General features: G+C 34.1%; 1 protein-coding gene across 1 annotated transcript; it reads right to left on the bottom strand.

The window, feature by feature from the left end:
• Positions 1-5,064: 5,064 nt before the first annotated feature.
• Positions 5,065-21,417, bottom strand: LOC127167883 (Na(+)/H(+) exchange regulatory cofactor NHE-RF2; the record flags this gene model as incomplete). Its single annotated transcript, XM_051114248.1, has 7 exons — positions 5,065-7,423; positions 8,735-8,967; positions 9,249-9,402; positions 12,601-12,795; positions 15,957-16,193; positions 19,416-19,646; positions 21,166-21,417. Coding segments are annotated over 7 exons (1,518 nt in total), but the record flags the coding sequence as incomplete, so codon positions are not given.
• Positions 21,418-21,917: the final 500 nt, after the last annotated feature.

Genomic DNA, 21,917 nt, shown 5'->3' with positions numbered 1-21,917 from the left:
ATCAGACACTGATTATATCACCTAATATTGCATCTAAAATTGAATTATTAAAATGTTACAAAATCAAAAGTTTGAATACCGGTAAAAATTTAATTATCGGCCAGATGGATTACTAGTCTGTCGCATAATTGACAGTTGTTGCCTTATTTGTTGGCAGGCACTTGAGCAATATCAAAGAACTGAAGTATAAAAGTGTTTGTATTAAAAGAAATTATCAGTCAAACCAATAACAGATTAAGTAAATGTAAATATCGGTAAAAATGAAAGTTATCGGTTAAACAGTTTACTGGTCTGTCGAATATCTATCTGTTGCCTTTATTTGTCCACAGTCACTCATAGGATATTTGCATTTGTATTTTTTATAAAGTAATAACAGATTAACTAAATGTGAATATCGGTTAGAAAATGTACTTATCGGTCAAACAGATTACTGGTCTGCTGCATAATTGACAGTTGTTGAGTTATTTACCCCCAGTCACTGGAGCGATATAAAATAACTTGAGTATAAAAGTGTTAAAAGAAAATTATCAGTCAAACTGATAACAGATTAACTAAATGTGAATATCGGTTAAAAAAATGTTGGTCAAACAAATGACTCTTTTGTCTGTTTCATCATCAACGTTTGCTGCTTATTTGGCCTTTATATTCCCACAGTCACTTATGGTATATTGAAGAACGTATAAAAGATTAGGTATTGCTAATTATGTGTAACAAGAAAAATATCGGTTGAACGATAATCAAAGAAAAATGCTCATTTATTTGGCTCTTATGTGTGTCTCTCTTTTTCTTTCAGTTGAACCTTTAGGAGGGGGGAACTCATCCATCTGTGTATTGCACTGCCCTGATCGTGGGGGAGAGGGACGCGATTGGCCGCTCCGCCTGACGGACAGATCCCACGCCCTTTGTGTGTCCATGAGGGTGGGTGGGTGGGTGGGAGGGGGGAGGGGACTCCTCTAGTTAACTGCAGAATGCACCCAATCACGGGGAATAAACCTAAAAACGTAGGGAAGACGAGAGATAGCGTAACCGAGGGAGAGCGAAAAGCAAACTTAAGAGAGCGGGAGGGAGGTCGTAGGTTAAAACGGGAGGGAGGTATAGACAGTTAATAATCGCTGGGAATAATCGCTAAAAAGATTAAGATTAGGGAGGGAAGCTAGACAGCAACTGTTATACGACTTTTTTTTTTTAAATCTCAAGTTAATCCCAGGCATAAGAATCAAACGCATTCACACGCAGACTGACCATAGAAACACTTGCACATAAAGTTGCAATAACTACGAGCGGCCTGCGGCGCCAGCGCTGCCGTAGCAATAGCATAATCGGACTTTAACACTGAGACTATCTAGGAAAGACTAGCGTCGTTTTTCTTTTTTAATAATTACTATTGATGAAACGAGAACAATCTCGGCTTACAAAAAAAAGATGGTTAGCGCGCTATCGCAAATTTGTGTTTTTGATCGTTAGTAAGGGAGCATCTATGAATTCACAGTTTTCATCATCATCATCATCATCAGCTTTGTCGTCGTCGTCGTTCTGTCCGATTGTCGTCACAATTCTCTGCTTGCGTCTCTTATGCCGTATCGTTTATTTTCCGACGGTTCTTCTCACTTCTTTGCGTAGTTGGCTTGTAGTTTTTTCCTGGGCTTGGTCAGTGTTCGCTGTTAAAACTCATCGTAGTTTACAGATTTCAATCACACCGTAGTTTAATCTTGTCGTGATTTCGAGAGATTCGGTCTCGTCGCGAAGGAGCTGGAACGGAAACTCCACAGTATAACGATCATGATTTGCGTTTTGTACGTGTTCGGTTGTGTACGTGTGTGCGACTTGTGTAACGGTAGCTGTGTTGGGAGCTTTTAAGTGTGTTTTGTTAGTGTCATTGCCATGTATTATTTTTTTCGTAATTCACATTTCGTATGTGTATTCTGCGTTAATAGGTTGTTAATTGTTTTAAGGTACCTTACACTTGACTCCTGGACCCCTATTGACCTGTAAACTGTGACCAACGATGTGTGCGCGCCTGTGAGTGTGTGTGTGTGTGTGTGTGTGTGTGTGTGTGTATGAATCTATTTGTACCGATAAATATTGATGCCATATTGATATTTGGTATTTAGTGATTTAATCAGCTTATCCAACGAACTACAACTATATCAAATATAGTTTTACAACAATAAGGGTATTTTTTGATTTTTTTGTTTTGTTTTTTTCTTTTTAAGTTTTGCTGCTATTGCTAATTTTGGTTATTTAGAACCGAATTCACACCATTTAAATTCTATCGGAGCAAAATGCGTAATTTAAATTTGGATTATCGCTTGTCATGCACTTTTTGTTTTGCTATTTTTATGATTTTTTTTGTAAGGAATTTGCTGGTAAATTTACTGATAAAACTGTTGGATTCATCATGCGTCTTGTTTTTTCTTGTGACAATATTTGTTGGTTGGGCGATTTGAAATAAGAGCGAGCTGAAAGCAAAGACAGGAAGTGACAGTTGGAAGGATGGCGAGGCGGAGAACGATTGCTGCGTGTGGAAATCTGCACTGAGACTCTGAAAGACAAACAATCACACCTTTCTCTCTTTACCTTGCCAGGAAAAATAAAATGATTTTTTACCAAGCTAAAGAAATCTTTTGTGTGTTGATTTTTTTTTTTTTTTTTTTTTTATTTTTTTTTTTTTTTATTTATATTTATAAACTGATGGTTGATCAGACTTGTGTGGTGTCCATGTCAAGTATTTAGTTGGATCGATGTGGCTGTAGCTTCAATAGCTTACTATGCATAAAGCCAAGACATTTTTCAATGGAAAACTTTGGGATGTTGAGTTACGAGAAAACCATAAGCAACACCCATCAAAACAGGCTGAAGCCCTGTGCCAGGAAATTTTGGATTTGACCTCAGGATTTAAAAATCCCCAAGTCATAATGATTTCCAGCAAGCTCCAGTGATTCAGAAGACATGCGTCTGCCTGGAAGCATTGAAATAGATCCAGGTTGTCTGTGTTAATCAGAATCAAGTGCTTCTCTTTTCATCTTGATGAATATTGTTTGTGCAGCTTCACTTATAAAATGCAGATTGTAGCAGGAAGTTCTTGTAGGTTTGAGGATGTACTCCAATGTCTCTAGTAGTCCAGCTGTCTTTCTGTAGAAACATGACATGATCTTAACAGGAAATCAGTCACTCGATCAGGTAAATAATCTGTAATAAAAGAGATCATTTACAGAAGACTCACCTTTTAAAATGCAATCCAGAATTGATCCGATTCATGCTACTGAAGTGTAACGGTGCTGTTCACGCACAGACGTGTGTATGTGTTTTAATAGTCTCTGAGATGATGACCCTGCTTTGTGTGTGTGTGTGTGTGTGTGTGTTTAGAAGCTTCAACTGTCTCACTGCATAACCTCAAATGCTTCAAACCCACATACAGGAAACAGACAAGCAACGACAGGAAGTTTTGGTTCAACGCATCTATCGTATTTACTGTGCAATCACGCATGACTAACAAGATACTCAAACAGTATCAGGAATTATACACTGAGTTCCTAGTGTATTTGTGTTTAAAACCTGTCTTTGGATGTTCTGACACTGAAATCATGTTTCATCATAGGTTTACATGTAAATGTGCATTGCAAGTTGAGGTTTAATGTAGCACAAACTTAAGCACAACATGCGTCAGACTCTTAGTGGCCTGGTGTGAACTTTAACTCAAGAGTTTGTTTTGGTGGAAAGTATGTTTTGTGACAAGACCTGAGAGCTGATATCAATGTGTGTACAGTGACAGAGGGTGAGATGTTTAAGTGTGTGTGGTGTGACTAGGCGTTAATAAAGTGAAACACAGGAGGGTTGGAACTAAACCAACTGAAAAGAGGAAGAAACATGCGAGAGAAACACCAGAGCCATCAGGAACAGTTGTGTGTGTGTATGTGTGTACCTTCATACACAAAACACTTGGTTAAACTTTAAACAAAAAAAAAAAAATAGTTCACTTACCTTATATTCACCTAATCTACCTTATATTTAATGTAATTAGACGGTATTGCACATATGAAATGTGTATTTTTTGTTTAATACAATTTCATCAAGATTTTAATAGCCATTGTATTGTTTTAATGGAACAATTAATAACTCAATTAAGTGATATTTCGTTTTTTGGTGTTGTTTGATGAACTCAGGTAATGATTAGCGCCAAAAAATAAGCAGATTTAGCTTTGGGAAATTCATTTTCAATCGAATCGGAGTGAATCATCACTCGAAAGTATATGGGTGTGGTACTATTCCTAATTTTTAATAAAATTAACTATTATTCCCGAAATTATTATTATTAATCATTCATAATATTGATCTTACAGTTTAACTCCAACCCATATTCATTACTGACGTTCGACTGAATTCCAACGTCACGAATCGGTTCACCTGAATCAGTTCAAATAACGACTCGTTCGCTAATCGGACATCACCACCTGGTTTTATCTCTCTGTTTTTGCACTAAATTGTGGTAAGTGTTGTATTTAGCTTAAATTAATTATGATTAATTAAATACTGAATGGGTTGACCTGTTCAGTACTGACTTTCAACAGCTGAGGAGAATTTAAGGAAGCGGGATCTGTTCGGAAGTTTCCCGCTCTAACAACAGTTCGTTTTCCTCGATTCACACCTGTTGCAATCCTGTAAAACTCTTTTAAATTGGACGTGGAAGAGAACAGGAGGATGAAGAGATCATAAAAGGTGAGAAATCACGACGGGAAACAATCCAATACTCACTTTACTGAGATTTTCAGAGAAAGCCGTTTTTTTATTGATCTAAAACACAATAAACCCATGACTATTAAGAAATATCTATCTGTCTGCATTTATAACACACAAAATATGCGTCCTAAATGCTCTGACGGGTTATAGAAGTGGATCAGATGAGTTGTTGGTTCATTTGGTGGCACTGATCCCCTCTGTCATGTACCGTTAGTGAAACGCAGTGCAGTGGCTGTGTGTCTCTAGCGGCCGACAGAGGAACTGCGACGGTCAGAGAGACCGACAAGTTGCACCGTGTCAGTATATCAGACGACACTTTATGACAACTTCTGTCTAAAATACTCTTTATTTCGGTTTATACGGGTGTGAGGGCGAGCCCGGTTCATGAGAAAACGGACATACATTAGATGAGGGCGACAAGAACAATGTATATACATTAACGAAATAAAATTGACAATCATAATACATGCCTCAAATGTAAATATATTAGGGGTTGCTGTAATTAGATACATTGTTGTATTACTTTACGTTTTCAGAATACATAATTATATTACGTTATTAATTTTAATGCATATATCTAGGTCTCTGTACATGTGTTAGTACTGTTAAAAACAGTTTTCACTTTTGATTTTGAAATCCACATAAAAACTGAGGTCAAAAACAGTTGAGGTTCTGCTCAAACAGACTGGTTAATATTGATCTAGAATAATACGATAGTGACAGTCTGTTGAACTATAATGTCTGTAAATACTCCAGAAAACTACCAGAAAAAAGTTTTTGAACAGTGAGATTTTTAATGTTTTTTAAAGAAGTCACTCCAGTCACATGATCCTCCAGAAGTCATTTTAATATTCTGATTTGCTGCTCCAAAACATTTATTATTATTATGTTGAAAACAGCTAAATAGAATTTTTTCAGGTTTCTTTGATGAAAAGAAAGTTCTGAAGAACAGCATTTATCTGAAATAGAAATCTTTTGTTCCATTATAAATGTCTTTATCATCACTTTTGATCAATTGAAAGCATCCTTGCTAAATAAAAGTATTAATTTCTATAATATAAAAGCTTTTGAATGGTATAATGTTACAAAAGCTTTTTATTTCAGATAAATGCAGATCTTTGGATCTTTCTATTCATCAAATAATCCTGAAAAAAAAATGTACTCAACTGTTTCAAATATTGATAATAATAATAATAATAAAGGTTTCTTGAACAGTAAATCAGCATATTAGAATGATTTCTGAAGGATCATGTGACACTGAAGACTGGAGTAATGATGCTGAAAACTTAGCTTTGATCACAGGAATAAATTACATTTTAAAATATATTCAAACAGAAAACCGTTATTTGAAATAGTAAAAATATTCCAAAATTTTACTGTTTTTGCTGTACTTTAAAATCAAATAAATGCAGGCTTGGTGAGCAGAAGAGACTTAAAAAAAAAAAAAAAGAAATTCCTACTGTTCAAAAACTTTTGACTGGTAGTGTAATAAACCATCAGTAATGTTTAGAAATATTAAACCAGCATTTATGAGACAATGGCAAGAAAATAAATACATAAATATTCTTTTAGCGTCTGACATATTGAGAAGATCGTCCCTTTAAAATAAACAGCCATTAGTTAATATGCTAATTCTAGAGAGTGTCTAATTGGATGAAAATCTGTAGTGCAGGATGATGTCATCAATATTTTTGATCTGTTTTCCTGGAAGAGAAAGACTGTACAGTTTAAGTGTAGCTAGGTCTGCTAATAGTGAATGCTGTGACGATTTAAGAGTATATTTGCATATAGATTAACTCAAATCAGATCCTCATCTGGTCACATGCGTTTACTGTGTAAAGATCTCTGACTGAACTTTCTCTTCCACTGTCATTTCTTCTGATCATCATTCATTCTCAACCGACACAACTTTCTGTACATTTTCTTTAATGGTGCAAGATCACGACTTCTTTCTTCAGGGGTTTGAACCTACAACTTTTGGCTTCTCAGTGTTGCACTTTCTCTTCACCTTTCCTTCACTATGTCCTTCTTACTGTTTCTGCTGTTTTGACGTTTTCTTACTTTCTATTCATTTCTTTCTTATTTTCTGGTTTGTAGAAACTGCTGTTGCATTAGTTATCTCTGAAAATTGCGGTAACAGGAAAGTGACTTCAAGAAGCGAACTTGTGCATTATTGGGTGAAACAACTAACGGGCTGAATGTGAAACACTTGTTAGTAACAAAATGCCAAACTAAGCTTAGTTGAACCCATAACATGAAGTCCATCAAGAGCAAACCAGTTGCATTTTTGTCCAAAACATACTTTCAGATCTGCATAAATCCAAACTCAAACCTTCTCTCTCGTCCCTTCTTAAAAGATTGAATCGCACTCATTTTGGGAGGTTGATCTAATCTGGTCTAAGCTGTATGTCTTTGGTTTATGTGTTGGTGGCATCTAGAACTGAGGTGAGTTTTCCGATGTGTGTGCTGCTCAGAAGTTGCTGAAGATTTCCTGTTTCTTGCTCCAGTCCATAGGGGGCGCTCTCTTGTTGGGCCGTTTGGCCTGGGCTTTCTGCTTGGCCTCCGCTGCGGTCAGACTCAGATTCAGACCGCTCTCCGAGAACGGATCTAGCGGCCGCACCTCAGATTTCACATCTCGGTTTGGTTTACGGCCGTCGTCGCTGGAGTGATGGTCAGAATCTGTGAGCTGTGAAAACACAACACAAGGTTTAGTTTGCATGCATTATAGTATGCAAAGTATGCTATCAAATTAATGATCACTGCATTCAAGGAATAATGCACTGATGTGAATTTAGCCCATAACCTAAGTGCCATATAGTACTGTTTGAGCTATAGGAAAGCACATAAAAAATAATAATAATAATAATGAAATAATTAATAATATATCAAATTATCTTATTATTATTATTGTTAACAACAACAGTAATGATAATTTATTACATTAATTAATAATATACCATATTAAAAATAACATTAATAATAATAATATTGAATGCATTAACTAATATATCATTAAATTATTATTGTTACAACAACACTAATAATAATTTATTATTACATTAATTAATAATATACCATATTAAAATACTATTAATAATAATAATAATGAAATAATTAATTAATAATATATCATATTATTAAATTATTATTATTGTTACCACCAACAATAATAATTTATTACATTAATTAATAATATGCAATAATAAAATACTATTAATAATAATAATAATCATAATAACTTAATTAATAATATATCACATTAAATTATTATTGTTACAACACCAATAATAATTTATTATTACATTAATTAATAATATACTACTACTACTAATTATGATTATATTAAAATTTCAGCATTACTGTTACAAACAACAATACTATCATTAACACTGTAATATTATTAATATATTATTATTATTATTATTTCAGTCATTGATAATGGCATATTAATTAATAATTATTATTACCAGCAACTATAAAGAATTATAATTACATAAAATTAACACCAAATTAAGAAATTATTATTCTTAGTATTTTATATAAATATTATTGTAATATATAATTTCTATTATTATACTTTGTTACTAACAACAAAATAATAATTATTATTAAATTATTAAATAATAATATATAATATCAACAAATTATTATTATTGATATCAACACTATATGTACAAAATATACAATACTTTATATTGTTACAGTATTATTATTGTTACCAACAACAGTAACACATTTTTATTATTATGAAATAAATGAATAATACGCCATATTTAAAATGATTGTGATTTATGTGATATCATGTTGTTATTCTGGTTTATATATTGTTGTTAATAAAAATAAATAAATAAAAAGATTCTTATTCTTGCCAGCAACAATAATAAGAATTATTAGTATTTAATGAATAATATATAAATACATGCTTATTATTATTAAGATCATCAACAATAACAACCATAATTTTTTTAAGCCACTCAGTGATTTTCCTGGCACAGACCTTGTTGCTGGTGTCAAAGCTGCTGATTTCAATGCTCGTCTCTGATAATGTGGATCGAGAGGACGAGCTTCTGTGACTCTCGTATCTCGGGGGGCCATTGGTGATTGGTGGGTCAGTCAGTGTGATGTTGATGATTGGTGGAGAGATCTTGCGGGCGTCTGGGACCGGTGAAGCAGAAACAGGGCTGTGTGTCGTTTCAAGACTTTCTATGATCGGCCCGTCCACACAGTCCTCTGTTTGAAAGAGATTAATTTTAAAGACAATCACTGGCACGTCACCAAGTCATGAACTAGTTTCTAGGTGCTCTGAACATTACTAATGTTTGCGTAAAGCATCAGCCGTGCTTTGCATAGACTTTCCTAATAGTGAACACAGTAACAGTCAGGTGAGATAAAGTAAATACGAAGTATTTAAATATCGTCTTTCCCATTTAGTTTTCTTCTGTGGACTTTCCCAGAACTCTCCAGACAGATGTATGTGTATTCTGTTACTGTTGCAAAAACACGTACTGTACCTTTTAGATGAATAGATGTGGGCACGATGCCCAGTCGGTTGAAGAGCTCATCAGTCTCGGGATCAACCACCAGCAGTCGGGTTTCACTGCCGCCCGCTTTGATCAATGCCACCACCTCCGCGTGACGCAGACCCTCGATACTTGTGTCGTTCACCTGCACGTATGGAATACACAGAACAGAGAGCTGACTTTGACTGTATACTAACTCACATACTTTCTGTACTATATAGTTTGCAAGATCAAGCCTTATGTGAACCCCAGTGCATCTAACTCAAGCTACAAATTAAAAACGAGAGAGACTGAACCGATACATATTTAGATAGAACAGCACAACATACACAACTATACTCAACTCTATTTTTATGTATTATATTATTATTATTTATGTTTATTTGTTATATCATATGAATATACTGTTTTTATATTACATAATAATGTAATAATATTATTATATTTATTAATGTATTTATTATTTATTATAAATGTATTGTATTATTATAATATTTATTTATTATATTACAATATTCAAAATGGAATTGAGATGATTTTCAATATTACATAATATAAAACAATATTATATTAATTGTTTATTACATTAATATATAATACAATATTATTTATATTACATAGTAATATAATACTGTTATTTTTTATTTATTATATTAGCATTGTTTATCTCTTATATGAATATATTTATATTATCAATATTTTTATATTACATAATGTATTAATGTATTATATTTAATAGTATTTATTATAATATGAATTATATTTAGTGGAATATTTTTCAATTAAAAATTTCAGTGTTGCATAACAATATATAACAATATTATACTTAAATACACTTTTGATTAAATATTTTTATTCTATTTAGGATTTTTATTGTATTATTATGTTTATTCATTATATTATTATATAATAAATACAATGTTATATTACTTAGTAATATAATTATATTTATTTATTTATTTAATTACAATATACAAAATGATGTTATTTATTATATTATTAATTACATTATATTATAATATACTAAATAAATACAATATTGTTTTGATATTACATAGTAATATAACATTATACTGAACTATATTATTCATCATATTATTACTTATATTTATTTATGTTGTAATATACTGAATACAATATTATTTTGATATTACATAAAATATATAACAACATTTAATTAAATAAAAAACACATAATATAATACATTATAATGTTAAATTATACCATAATATAATAAATATAATAGAATATTATTATATGGAACTAAATTATTTATTATTTTATTACTTAGATTTATTTATTATATTATAATGTACTAAATACAATATTATTTTGTAGTACATAATAATGTAGAATATTATTCTAATACAAAATACATAATAAAATATAATATAATATATCATTATAATATATAGAATATATATATAGAATAGATATCATTTGTCTCAATACTTTAAAACAAAGACAAATGGAAGAGAGGTTGAACTAACTCAAGTATTATGTACACAAAATGTACACTTGTTAAACGTAACTGTATTATTTATTACATTTATAATTATTTGTTTATTGTATTATTTTATATTTTACATAGTAATATATTAAAATATTAATATACTGCACTATTAATTATAGTGTGAATTATATTAATGTACTATATTATAATAATAAATACAATAATTTAATATATAACACAGAATGTTATATATAATTTCTCTCAATACTTTAAGGTAATTGTTTGTCAGTATTTGTCCAGCAGGTGGCGTGTGAGGCCACATTACTTCCACTTTCTGTGGAACTTCCTCTTCCTCTTCCTCTCTTTGAAGAAGCCTTACATAACAAACTTTCATCTGACTTTTTTTTTTTCTCTCAGTTTCTCCAGTTGTCTCTGTCTGATAATAGAGTTTGGGGTGTGTGGGTTCCTGTAGCCGGTCAAACACAGAAACTGATGTAACGCATGTGAAAATCTGCAAGGCTTCCTGGCATTCATACAGGAGGAAGGGTGTTTTTATGTAAAATAATAAAGGTTTGTCAATGACTTTCTAATAAAAAGGATCTGAACCATGTCATCATCACACTTCTGAGGAATCTTATTCACAAAGTACCATGTTGTGAGATTCGGACTTTGTATGGCTGATTTTAACATAAAAAAAACCCCATAATATATTATAATATTAAATTATACCATTATATAATAAATATAATATAATATTATTATACTGAACTAAATATAATTATATATAAATATATATATATATATAAATATATATTATTACTTACATTTATTTATTATATTATAATGTACTAAATACTACATTGTTTTGATATTACATAAAATATATAATAAAATTCTAGTTAAATAAAAAACACATAATATATTTTAATATTAAATTATACAATTATATAATAAATATAATATTATATTATTAGACAGAAATAAAATTTATTACATTATTACTTACATTTATTTATTATATTATAATGTACTAAATACAATCTTTTTTTGATATTACATAAAATATATAATAAAATTCTAGTTAAATAAAAAACACATAATATATTATAATATTAAATTATACCATAATATAATAAATATAAAATTATTTTGAACTAAATTATTTATTACATTATTCCGTAAATGTATTTATATTTTAATGTACTAAATACATTAATACTATTAATGTATTTAATACTATTTTATATTACATAATAAAATACAATATTGTGAGAAAATACAATATTATCACAGATATTTTTTATTGCATTATTATTATTATTATTTACTTTAATTAATAGCTAATATATCATTAATAAATTATTATTCTTTTTGTTCCATTACTTTTGGAGCTCAAATGTGATTAATAATCAAAAAAATAAAAATTTTGTTGAAAAGTTGCCATTCAAAATGATTTGGGTGCTTCAAGCTATTAAAGACCTTGCCAATATTACTTCATGAAGTTGATAATTGACTATAAATAAGTGTTTTGCTAATGATATTCAAATGCATTTAGAGACAAACACTGCTAAGTGAATTAAATGCTGTTTGTCAGTCATAATTACTGATCTGTCTGTGAAAATGACTGAAAACAGGCACAAATTAAATCCATTAGGATGGATTTGCTTTCTCTGACGATCACATCGTCACACACACACACACACACACACACACACACACAAGCAAACAAACTCTCTGCTCTAAAACGGGATCCTCCCCTTACAAAGCGGGCGAACCAATCAGGCTCTTCTCTTCATTTGCATAATCTGCCTCTCTCCTTAAATTTAATCTAATCTGATCCAGTGCTGCTAATCTGGGCTAATCGAGTCTTGTGTAATCCTGTCCGATCACCTCGATGAGCCGGTCTCTGGGCTTCAGTCCCGCGTACTCAGCTGGAGAGTCGGGGTCCACCGAGCGGATGTACTGACCCGCACGCGACTTTTTGCAGTGCAGGTTGAAGCCGTAGCCCTGCTCACTTATGGTCATGTGACACAAGCGCGGACGCAGGTCCTTCGTTACCACGTCCGCCTCTGACAGCGTCTCCTCCTGGAGAGAGAAAAAGAACGCAAGAACAGCAATGAACTTGAGAGGAAGTTTAGGTCAACAAAACAGGAAAACTGACTGTTGTAGCTTCAGCGTTAGATAATGAGCATATTTAAAGGGACAGTTCAGCCAAATTAAATTCTGTTATCATTTACTCACCCTAAATTTGTACGAAACCTGTACGTGTTTCATTGAAGAATGCTGGTGATCAAACTGTTGATGGCAGCCACTGACTTCCACAGAATTTTTTCCATGCTATAGAAGTGAATGGCTACCATCAAATGTTTGGTTACCAAACCATTTTTAGATGAACTATCCATTTAATTTACGACAGGCTTTGTCTAGATGTGCACCATGTTCTGCATATATTCTGTATATGTGACCCTGGACCACGAAACCGGTCCTAAGGGTCAAGTTTTCAAAATTGAGATTTATACATCATCTGAAAGCTGAATAAATAAGCTTTCCATTGCTGTAAAAAATACATATATATATATATATATATATATATATTGAGAAGATTTCCTTTAGTTGTTTAGTAGTTGTTCAAATGAAATTCTTAGCAATGCATATTACTGATCAAAAATTAAGTTTTGATATATTTACAGTACGAAATTTACAAAATATCTTCATGGAACATGATCTTTACTTATTATCCTGATGATTTTTGGCATAAAAAAAAGATAATTTTGACATAAATGTATTGTTGGCTATTGCTATAAATATACTGGTTTTGTGGTCCAGGGTCACATATTTACTCAGTTATGTGTGAAATAATTTGGATTTATTACTTCAGACAGACAGAAGTCTTTAAAGACATTTTCTCAATTTCCCTGTTTGTTTGTTTTTTTCTGTATGACAGTTCAAAGAGGTGACTGCACCATTAATATTATTAATGTATTTACTTTGTACAGTTGTTCAAGTACTAAGTTAATGCAATTACAAACACTTCATCTGTCAAAGAGTTGACGTTATTTTTAATAATTCATTTTTACAAGTACAAAGTACTTCCTACATGTTTATCTAATTGAGAAACACAAATTTACCAGAGGAACAAAAAACAAAAAACGTGTATTTTTTCCACCGGAACGCATTTTTTAATGGGGGACCCCCCCTTGAAATGTGATTGGGCTAGTTTTGAGTAGCAACTGGGCGGATTTTGTTGTGAAAACCTGGCAACCCTGGTGTACATATTAGATGTATTTGTTCGTTCATTCGACTTGAAGCATGCTGCGCAGACTGATTGTTTTATGACACCAAAGTACTGTGATTCGAAAGAACAAAGAGCCGTCTTTTCTCTATAGCTTTGATGGATGTCATACAACAATCGGTCTCCGTAGTGCAAATAGCCAAGTCCTGGATATTTTATGCAATATAGAAATCCCTGCCAGGACGTTTCCCGTAAAGAAGGCACGTATGGTCACCCTATTATAAATATTTATGTTAATATGTTGAGGTTCGATTCTTAGTGTTGCCACAAGGGGCGCCATATTGAGACATCAATCTAAACAGTTGGTTTTCTCATTTAATAACACAGACATCTGAAGAAAACTATCGCCCACTTGAGTACATATGTTCGTTGTCGCCAACAAAAATACACGTACAACAAGACTGCATTCTTGCAGCACCTTTATCAGGCGTTAACATCCGCATTTGCGCAGTTTCTGATGTCATGCGCGGTACAATATGATATACGCGCGACCCTGGGCCGTGCACGAGGACGTGCGAGCATGTGTGTGTGACCATTGGCTCATTTCCTTCAAGAAGTGAAACACGCCCAGCAGGAATAAGGGACATTCTGTGAGACACCATGTCACTTCCTGTTTCAAGACAATACAAGGGTGGTGTCTGTTTGTGTCCCATGGGGTAGAGTGACTGAAGAACCTCGCCTTACACACACATGTGCTTCGACTCCTGAGGCTGAGACGCCGCTTAATCTAATCCCGCACGCTCACACAAACAACACTCTCACTGAATTCTGGGAAAATACCCAGAAATCAGACACCCAGGCCCAGAGAGTGGGAACACAAAGCAGGTAAATGAGAATTAAGGTCATACACAGAGAGAAAGGGAGAGGATGAGGACAGCGAATGAAAGAAGTGAGAAAGAGAAAGATGCAAATGTAGTTTCACTTAAAGGGGTCAGATCTATTTTTTTGTTTTCTGACGTCCACCTGCACTGCAAAAAGTGCTTTAAAAAGCCATTTCTACGTCATTTACATGTTATAAAGCACATATGTGACCCTGGACCACAAAACCAGTCATAAGGGTCAATTATTTGAAATTGAGATTTATACACCATCTGAAAGCTGCGTAAATAAACTTCCCATTGATGTATAATATTTGGTTGAGATACAACTGTTTGAAAATTTGGAATCTGAGGGTGCAAAAAAATCTAAATATTGAGAAAATTGCTTTTAAAGTTGTCCAAATTAAGTTCTTAGCAATGCATATTACTAATCAAAAATTAAGTTTTCATATATTTATGGTAGGAAATTTACAAAATCTCTTCATGGAACATGATCCTTACTTAATATCCTAATGATTTTTGGCATAATGTTTTTTTTTAACATTTTGACCCATACAATGTATTGTTGGCTATTGCTACAAATATACCAGTGCGATTTATGGCTGGTTTTGTGGTCCAGGGTCACATGTTTTACTGAATATGATGTAAGTTTTCTTGCACAGGAAACACCACACAAATTATGATAAACAGATTGACCTTTAAGGCTCCCATGCTTAACCTAATATTATACACTACTGCTCAAAAGTTTGGGGTCAGTAAGATTTTTTTTGTTTGTTTAAAAATTAATAATAACAATAACAACAAAAAAAAAAAATCATATATATGATCAGATTAATGCAGATTTGGTGTTTCAAAAACATTACAAAATCTTACTGTAGTACTGTACCTTTAAGGCAAATCTCTGTTATGATTGGCTGACCTCTTCACATGATCACATTAGTATTCATACTCATTTGTATACAAAGAATACGATCTTTAAACCCAAAGATATGTGAAAGCATATTTTAAAATGTCTAAACATTTACTTTGTACTGTACATATCAGTGTCTATTCAAACTAATTGCACTTTTAAATACAAATGTCTACCAATACTAGCCCTAAATGATTGACTTAAAGACCCTGTGGTTTAAACTCACCTGTGTGCTGGTCTGTGATCCACTGAGGTCAGTGCTGAGGTCACACACGGTTTCAGTCTCATGTTCAGGCTTGGGGGTGACGCTGGATTCGACAGGGAGTTTGGTGAAGGGTTCGGCTTCCGGTTCAGTCTTGTGTTCACCGGGTGACGGCAGAGGCAGAAACACGGGTGACGCCAGACGGGCATGAGCCCTGTAGAGCGGAGAGCCGTTCATCACTCCTCCAGCGCTGCTGGGACTCTACGAGAAGACAGTAGACATTCAGCTAAAAATGTTATCCTCCATGATGGACCTGAACCTGTGGTCTGTGCTTCTGTTCAAGCGACTGTTTCAGTGGTTCAGCGTGTGAATGTCAGTATTGTTTGTGTCGTGTTTGCAGTCAGATGCCAGCGTTTGGGGAAGCTGCTTTGAAACTGTTGTTTGGCAAGATACAAACTACTCATAATTTAAATGAGTAAAACCACAGTCAAACTAGCCTTCTGTTTGGCTTCGGTAGAAGTTTTCATTCAATACACTGTTGCAATAATCATAAAGATCTAAATAAAACTATAAAATCATATTAAAGCAATAAACCACAAGAGGTGGTTCAATCTGTTACAGTGATTTTACCACCCTTAAAGCGATAGTTCACCCCAAATATAAAATTCTGTCATTAATTACTCACCCTCATGTCGTTCTAAACCCATCAGACCTTCATTCATCTTTGACACACAAATTAAGACATTTTTGATGAAACCCGAGACCTTTCTGACCCTCCATAGAGAGCAATGTAACTGAAATGTTCCCAGACCAAAGCTTAAAGGAGTAGTTCACTTTCAGAACAAAAATTTACAGATAATGTATTCACCACCTTGTCATTCAAAATGTTCATGTATTTTCTTTCTTCAGTCGTAAAGAAATTATGTTTTTTGAGGAAAACATTTCAGGATCTCTAAACGATCCCAGCTGAGGAAGGACGGTCTGTTGCCAGTTGCATAGCATGTTTGTGAATTTTGGGGGGGTGGAGCTAAGGTGATCGAAAAAACAAAAAACGTTTCAAAATTTGCTCAAAATATCAAACATGTTTAAAAGATTAGTTCATCTTCACACAGACAAAACTTACTAGAAAAATGTGAAATGTGACATCCTATACCTCTGTAAATAAATACAATTTAAATTCACGTCTCGCACACTTTAATGCCCTTTGAATGGAACATATACACTCGTTTCAAGCTGGAATCAGGGCGGAATATCCGGTGATGTCCACTTCGCAGGGCACTTACGGTTGAATAGAACAAACAGCGTACGTGATAAGAGATACATACAAAATATGCAGAGCTGGGGAGTGTGAGGACTGGAGCTGGGAAACGCTGATTTAGTGGACTTCAATGGGGATCAACGGGTTGAAGGTTCAAATTGCAGTTCAAAGATTCAAAGGGCTCTACACGATCCCAGCTGAAGAACAAGGGTCTTATCTAGTGAAAACCTTCATTTCTTTTCGACTGAAGAAATAAAGACAACAACATCTTGGATCATCAGGAGATTTTAATTAAGAAGAGAACTAATCCTTTAATATCCTTTGGCTCAATGGAACCAAAGTTGGAAGCTAAAAAAAAATTTAAATCTGTACCCTTAATGCACTACATGGTTTTCTGTGCAATCTGTCGACTCGAGTGCTGGCTCATCCATACTGAAACTCAGGCCAAAGATCATGCAGTATTTTCCAGCCTCAATAAAAATAGAAAACACTCTGAAGCTGGAAAAGCCACACTTTTGCTTGCTTTCCAATACGGTTAGATGGTTGTTGGTTTGAATCCCACTGCAGCTAATAATAAAACAAACAATTACATGACTGCAAGCTGAGCAGCGCTGGATTATGTTGTGTACAGGACTCTTGCTGTGTGCTGATCTGCCAGCCGCCTGCTACCTGGGCAGGTGTCAACACACCTCACCTGACCTGGACACATCGAGATCTGTAAAGAGCTTAGACAGCCGCAGTCAAGCACCTAGAGATGAAGCCAGAATGAAGCTCCTGATGGAAGACAGGTATGTGTGTGTGTGTGTGTGTGTGTGTGTGCATGGATTAAATTTATCCCTCATGTTTTAGCACACACATACTGTAATCTTGGCCAAAGCTGATTTCAAAGCAGAGTAAATCAAAGATCTGACTGTCTTCAAAAGCACATATTGAAATGTTTAACTTGCCTAACTATTGCATAATTATTAACTATGATATTTTTATAGTTTGAGTGTTTGTCTTTTATGCTAATAATTTACTCATGAAACACACCGCGGTCAGGTTTTGCTTGTGTGTGAAGCTGCATTTAGTCTGGATCATGTTTTTGCTCTGAATTAATGTTGTTTTAGTTAATGTACTTTGTTAATATTTTAAATTTAATTTTTGTTATATTTTGTTTTTATTTTAACTTTAAAGTTTTAGTAATTTTATTGTCTTTTTGTAATTATTTTTTGTATTACATATAGTTTTAAATTTTAATTTTAGGTTTTTTTTTTTAGTTTTGAGCTATTTTGGTACTTCGACTTGAAGTGATGATGATGATGATATAACTTTATTGTCTAAAATTTTCTTGCATAACAGTATGTTTGTTGCACACTCTTTACAAACAGACAAAACACAATTCACAAACATAGACACATTAAATACAATATAATTTTTTTTTTTTAATTAATACAATGCCATGTCAACTGGTTGAAATAAAATAAGTAAAGTTTTTTAATTTATATTTTATTTCGGTTAACGTTTATTTTAATTTTCCTGCTTTGCATAGTTTTGGTTTTCAAAAAAAGTCACACAACCTGTCCATGTTCACATGCCTAATTTGACTAGCTTCTATCAAGTGACACATTTCCATTGACTGGACCTTATGCAGACTTTAATTTATTAAACCCTGGTGTTTCTGTGAAAAGCACATGCACAATACAAGCTCTTCTGGAGCTTAGTAAGCAGAATACATTTAAGCAGATTAAACTTTACTTTAACAAAACAGAGCACCCTGAATGTTTGCAATATTTGAATTGCAATTTATTATAATGCACTGTATGTTTGTTTTCACATGCTAAAAAGATGTCTTGTTTAATTATTATCTTAGTATTATTTTGCATTTATACCATTTGAGCAGAAGAATCCAGTCATTGAACAACCACTAACACAATGAATGTCATTAAAATCACTTGGATATGGTATTTTAAAAAAATGTAACTGTATTGAATTCCCAAATCCCAAACCTATTCTTTGTACAGTGTGGTCTAAATATAGCACACTGCTCCTTTGTGGGCTGGATTTCCTCCTAGATTTCCTCTCATGGAGTCTCCAGTATGAGGGAAGTATTTATACAGAGATAAAGTATGGTCACTACCTGCCATGTCGTGTCATATTTTCCAGAAAAAACAATGACACAATCTGATGGCAATGGGATGTTTCACTTACACAGATGCAAGCACTCACATAAGAGGTCTTCTCACCTTATTAATGAAAATGCCCTCTGAACTCTGTCTGCTGTAGGGAGGAGTGGCGGAGTCTCGTGGGGAGGCGCGGGGGGAGGACGCCGCTGAGGAGCGAGAGGACAGAGAGCCCATCTCAATCGCCCTATCCTCCGTACATGGCAGATTGTGAAACTTCAGGAACTCATCGGTGACCCGGTCCACCACCAGCAGCCTGGTGCGGTGCTCCACCTCCAGGATCCTCTGAACAACCTGAGAGACAGGCAGAACGTAACTCAAAGTACCATGGTATTACCAAATGTATGGTAATCTTGGAACATGGTACAATATAATCATATTAGTTTATGCTTTGAGGTACCTTGGAGTTTCATATTTTAGGGACCCCAAAAGGACATGATGATGGGAAAAATATAAGATTGGAGGGAAAATTACATTACAATGCTTTTGCATTTGTTTGCAAAACAGCTGCATTCACCAAAGAAACTTTGTGTTTGAAAAATTACTGAAATATAATTTTTCCTCATATTATTTCCATCCAAAAGTATAATGCAAAGTTTCTCAGGGGAATGCAAATGTTTTGCAAGCAGGAAAGCACAGAAGTTTTGCAAGCAAATGCCAAAGATTTGTGAATGAAAAACAAAGTTTATCAGGGGGACACAAAAGTTTTCGGTGTATACACAAAGTTTGCACAAAGGGAAATGCAAAAGTTTTGTGCATGTATGCAAAGTTTATCGGGGAAATAGAAAAATTTTGCACTTGAACGCAAAGTTTATCTGGAAAATAGAAAAATAGAAAATAGCAAAAGTTTTGCACATGAATGCATGAAAATTTTGTATTTGCATGCAAAGTTTAACGGTGAAATACAAAAATGTTACATTTGCATGCAAAGGTTATCAGGGGAATACAAAAATTTTGTATTTGCAGGCAAAGTTTATGAGGAAAACGCAAAAGTTTTGCACATGAATGCAAAATTTATCGGGGAAATAAAAACGTTTTGCATGTAAACAAAGTTTATCGGGGAACCAAAAGTTCTGCATGTCAACACAAAGTTTATTGGGGGAATGTAAAAGTTTTCCACATGAACGCAAAGTTTATCGGGGAAAATAAAAAAGTTTTGCATATAAACAAATTTCGGGGAATGCAAAAGTTTGCATGTGAGTTTTTTGGAGGAAAGCAAACGTTTTGACAAAAATTTTGCGAGCAAATACAAAAGTTTTGAAACTGAATGCTAAGTGTATCTGGGAAACACAAAAAGATTATTTTTTCCTGGCATGACTCTCTCTTTTTATACCTTCACCATGTCTATTTTTTCTGTTTAGGGACTCCATATACCATATACGTACTGCACCGTTTTAAGAGGACCCGTATCCATTGTTTGTGCTTCTAAAATAAATATGGTAAACTGTGGTTTCCACGGTAAGTGTTTGTAAGGGTGGAGGGTAAAGTTTCGTAGGTTTCACAGAGACTGCAGTGTTTTCTTAACATCAACACACAATGATACAATCTTAAACAAATACACATTAACGCTGTCACCTCAGTGTGGAATATAGCACACTGGCTGTGTCTCAAAACACAGTGATATCCCTATATAGTCAGCACTGTGGATAATATATCATTCGCGTTTTTAGAACTTTCGGGCGCATTTGGAACGTTCAGATGAATCAATATGATTCCCACGAAATGCTGTCTAGGTAGGCACCTCACTAGGCTGTGAGACACATCCCTGTCTGTGTCCCAGATGAAGTGGTCCAACAGGTTTTCCTCTCATTACCTGCTGATGCGTCTCTCCCTCCACGTTCTCTCCGTTCACCTCCACCACTCGGTCGCCGGACTTGAGACCGGACAGGTCCGCGGGGGATCCCGGCTCGATCTTGCGGATGTATTGCGATCCTCGGTTGCGTTCACCGTGCAGATGAAATCCGTACCCGCGGTCTCCTTTAGTCAGATAACAGAGCCGTGGACGCAGCTCCCGCTCCAGAATCTCTCTCTCCCAAGGTGTTCGCCATATCCAATTGCAGTCGTGTTAAATCACAACATAAATACAGCCAGGTCTATAATATTAAAAGTTTTAGTAAAGTTTTTAAGGATGCATTATTCCACATACTGAGTCTGCAGGCGTTGTTTCTTAGTCATTATATAGTAAGAGAATAAACGTAATATAATATCCAAAAGATGCGAAATTAAATTATTTTTACAATGAATAAATAAAACAAACAAGCTAATTAAAACTGAATTAAACGCTTTAATCCGAACGCAACCTTGAGCGCTGAACGCGTTACACGCGTAAAACCGCGTTTAAAAACAGATCTTTACTCGAGTGTGTCTTCCACAAAATGACTCTCTTCATCCCACTAACAGTCCAGTAAGTTTAGTAGCCGTTCCTCCAGCCCAGCTTCCGTCAGTCGCGCATCCCACAAGCGTTCTCACTGAAAAACATGCGTGTTCTTGTTCCGAAATGCTCGATCAAACAATCATAATCAAAAGGTGTCTCTGAGGTCAATATCTGAGCTCGGAACGCATCAG

The sequence above is a fragment of the Labeo rohita genome, chromosome 1, assembly GCF_022985175.1.
Source record: "Labeo rohita strain BAU-BD-2019 chromosome 1, IGBB_LRoh.1.0, whole genome shotgun sequence".
NCBI lineage: Eukaryota > Metazoa > Chordata > Actinopteri > Cypriniformes > Cyprinidae > Labeo > Labeo rohita.
Note: the sequence above shows the minus strand (reverse complement) of the source record. Positions and strands in the feature narration are given on the sequence as shown.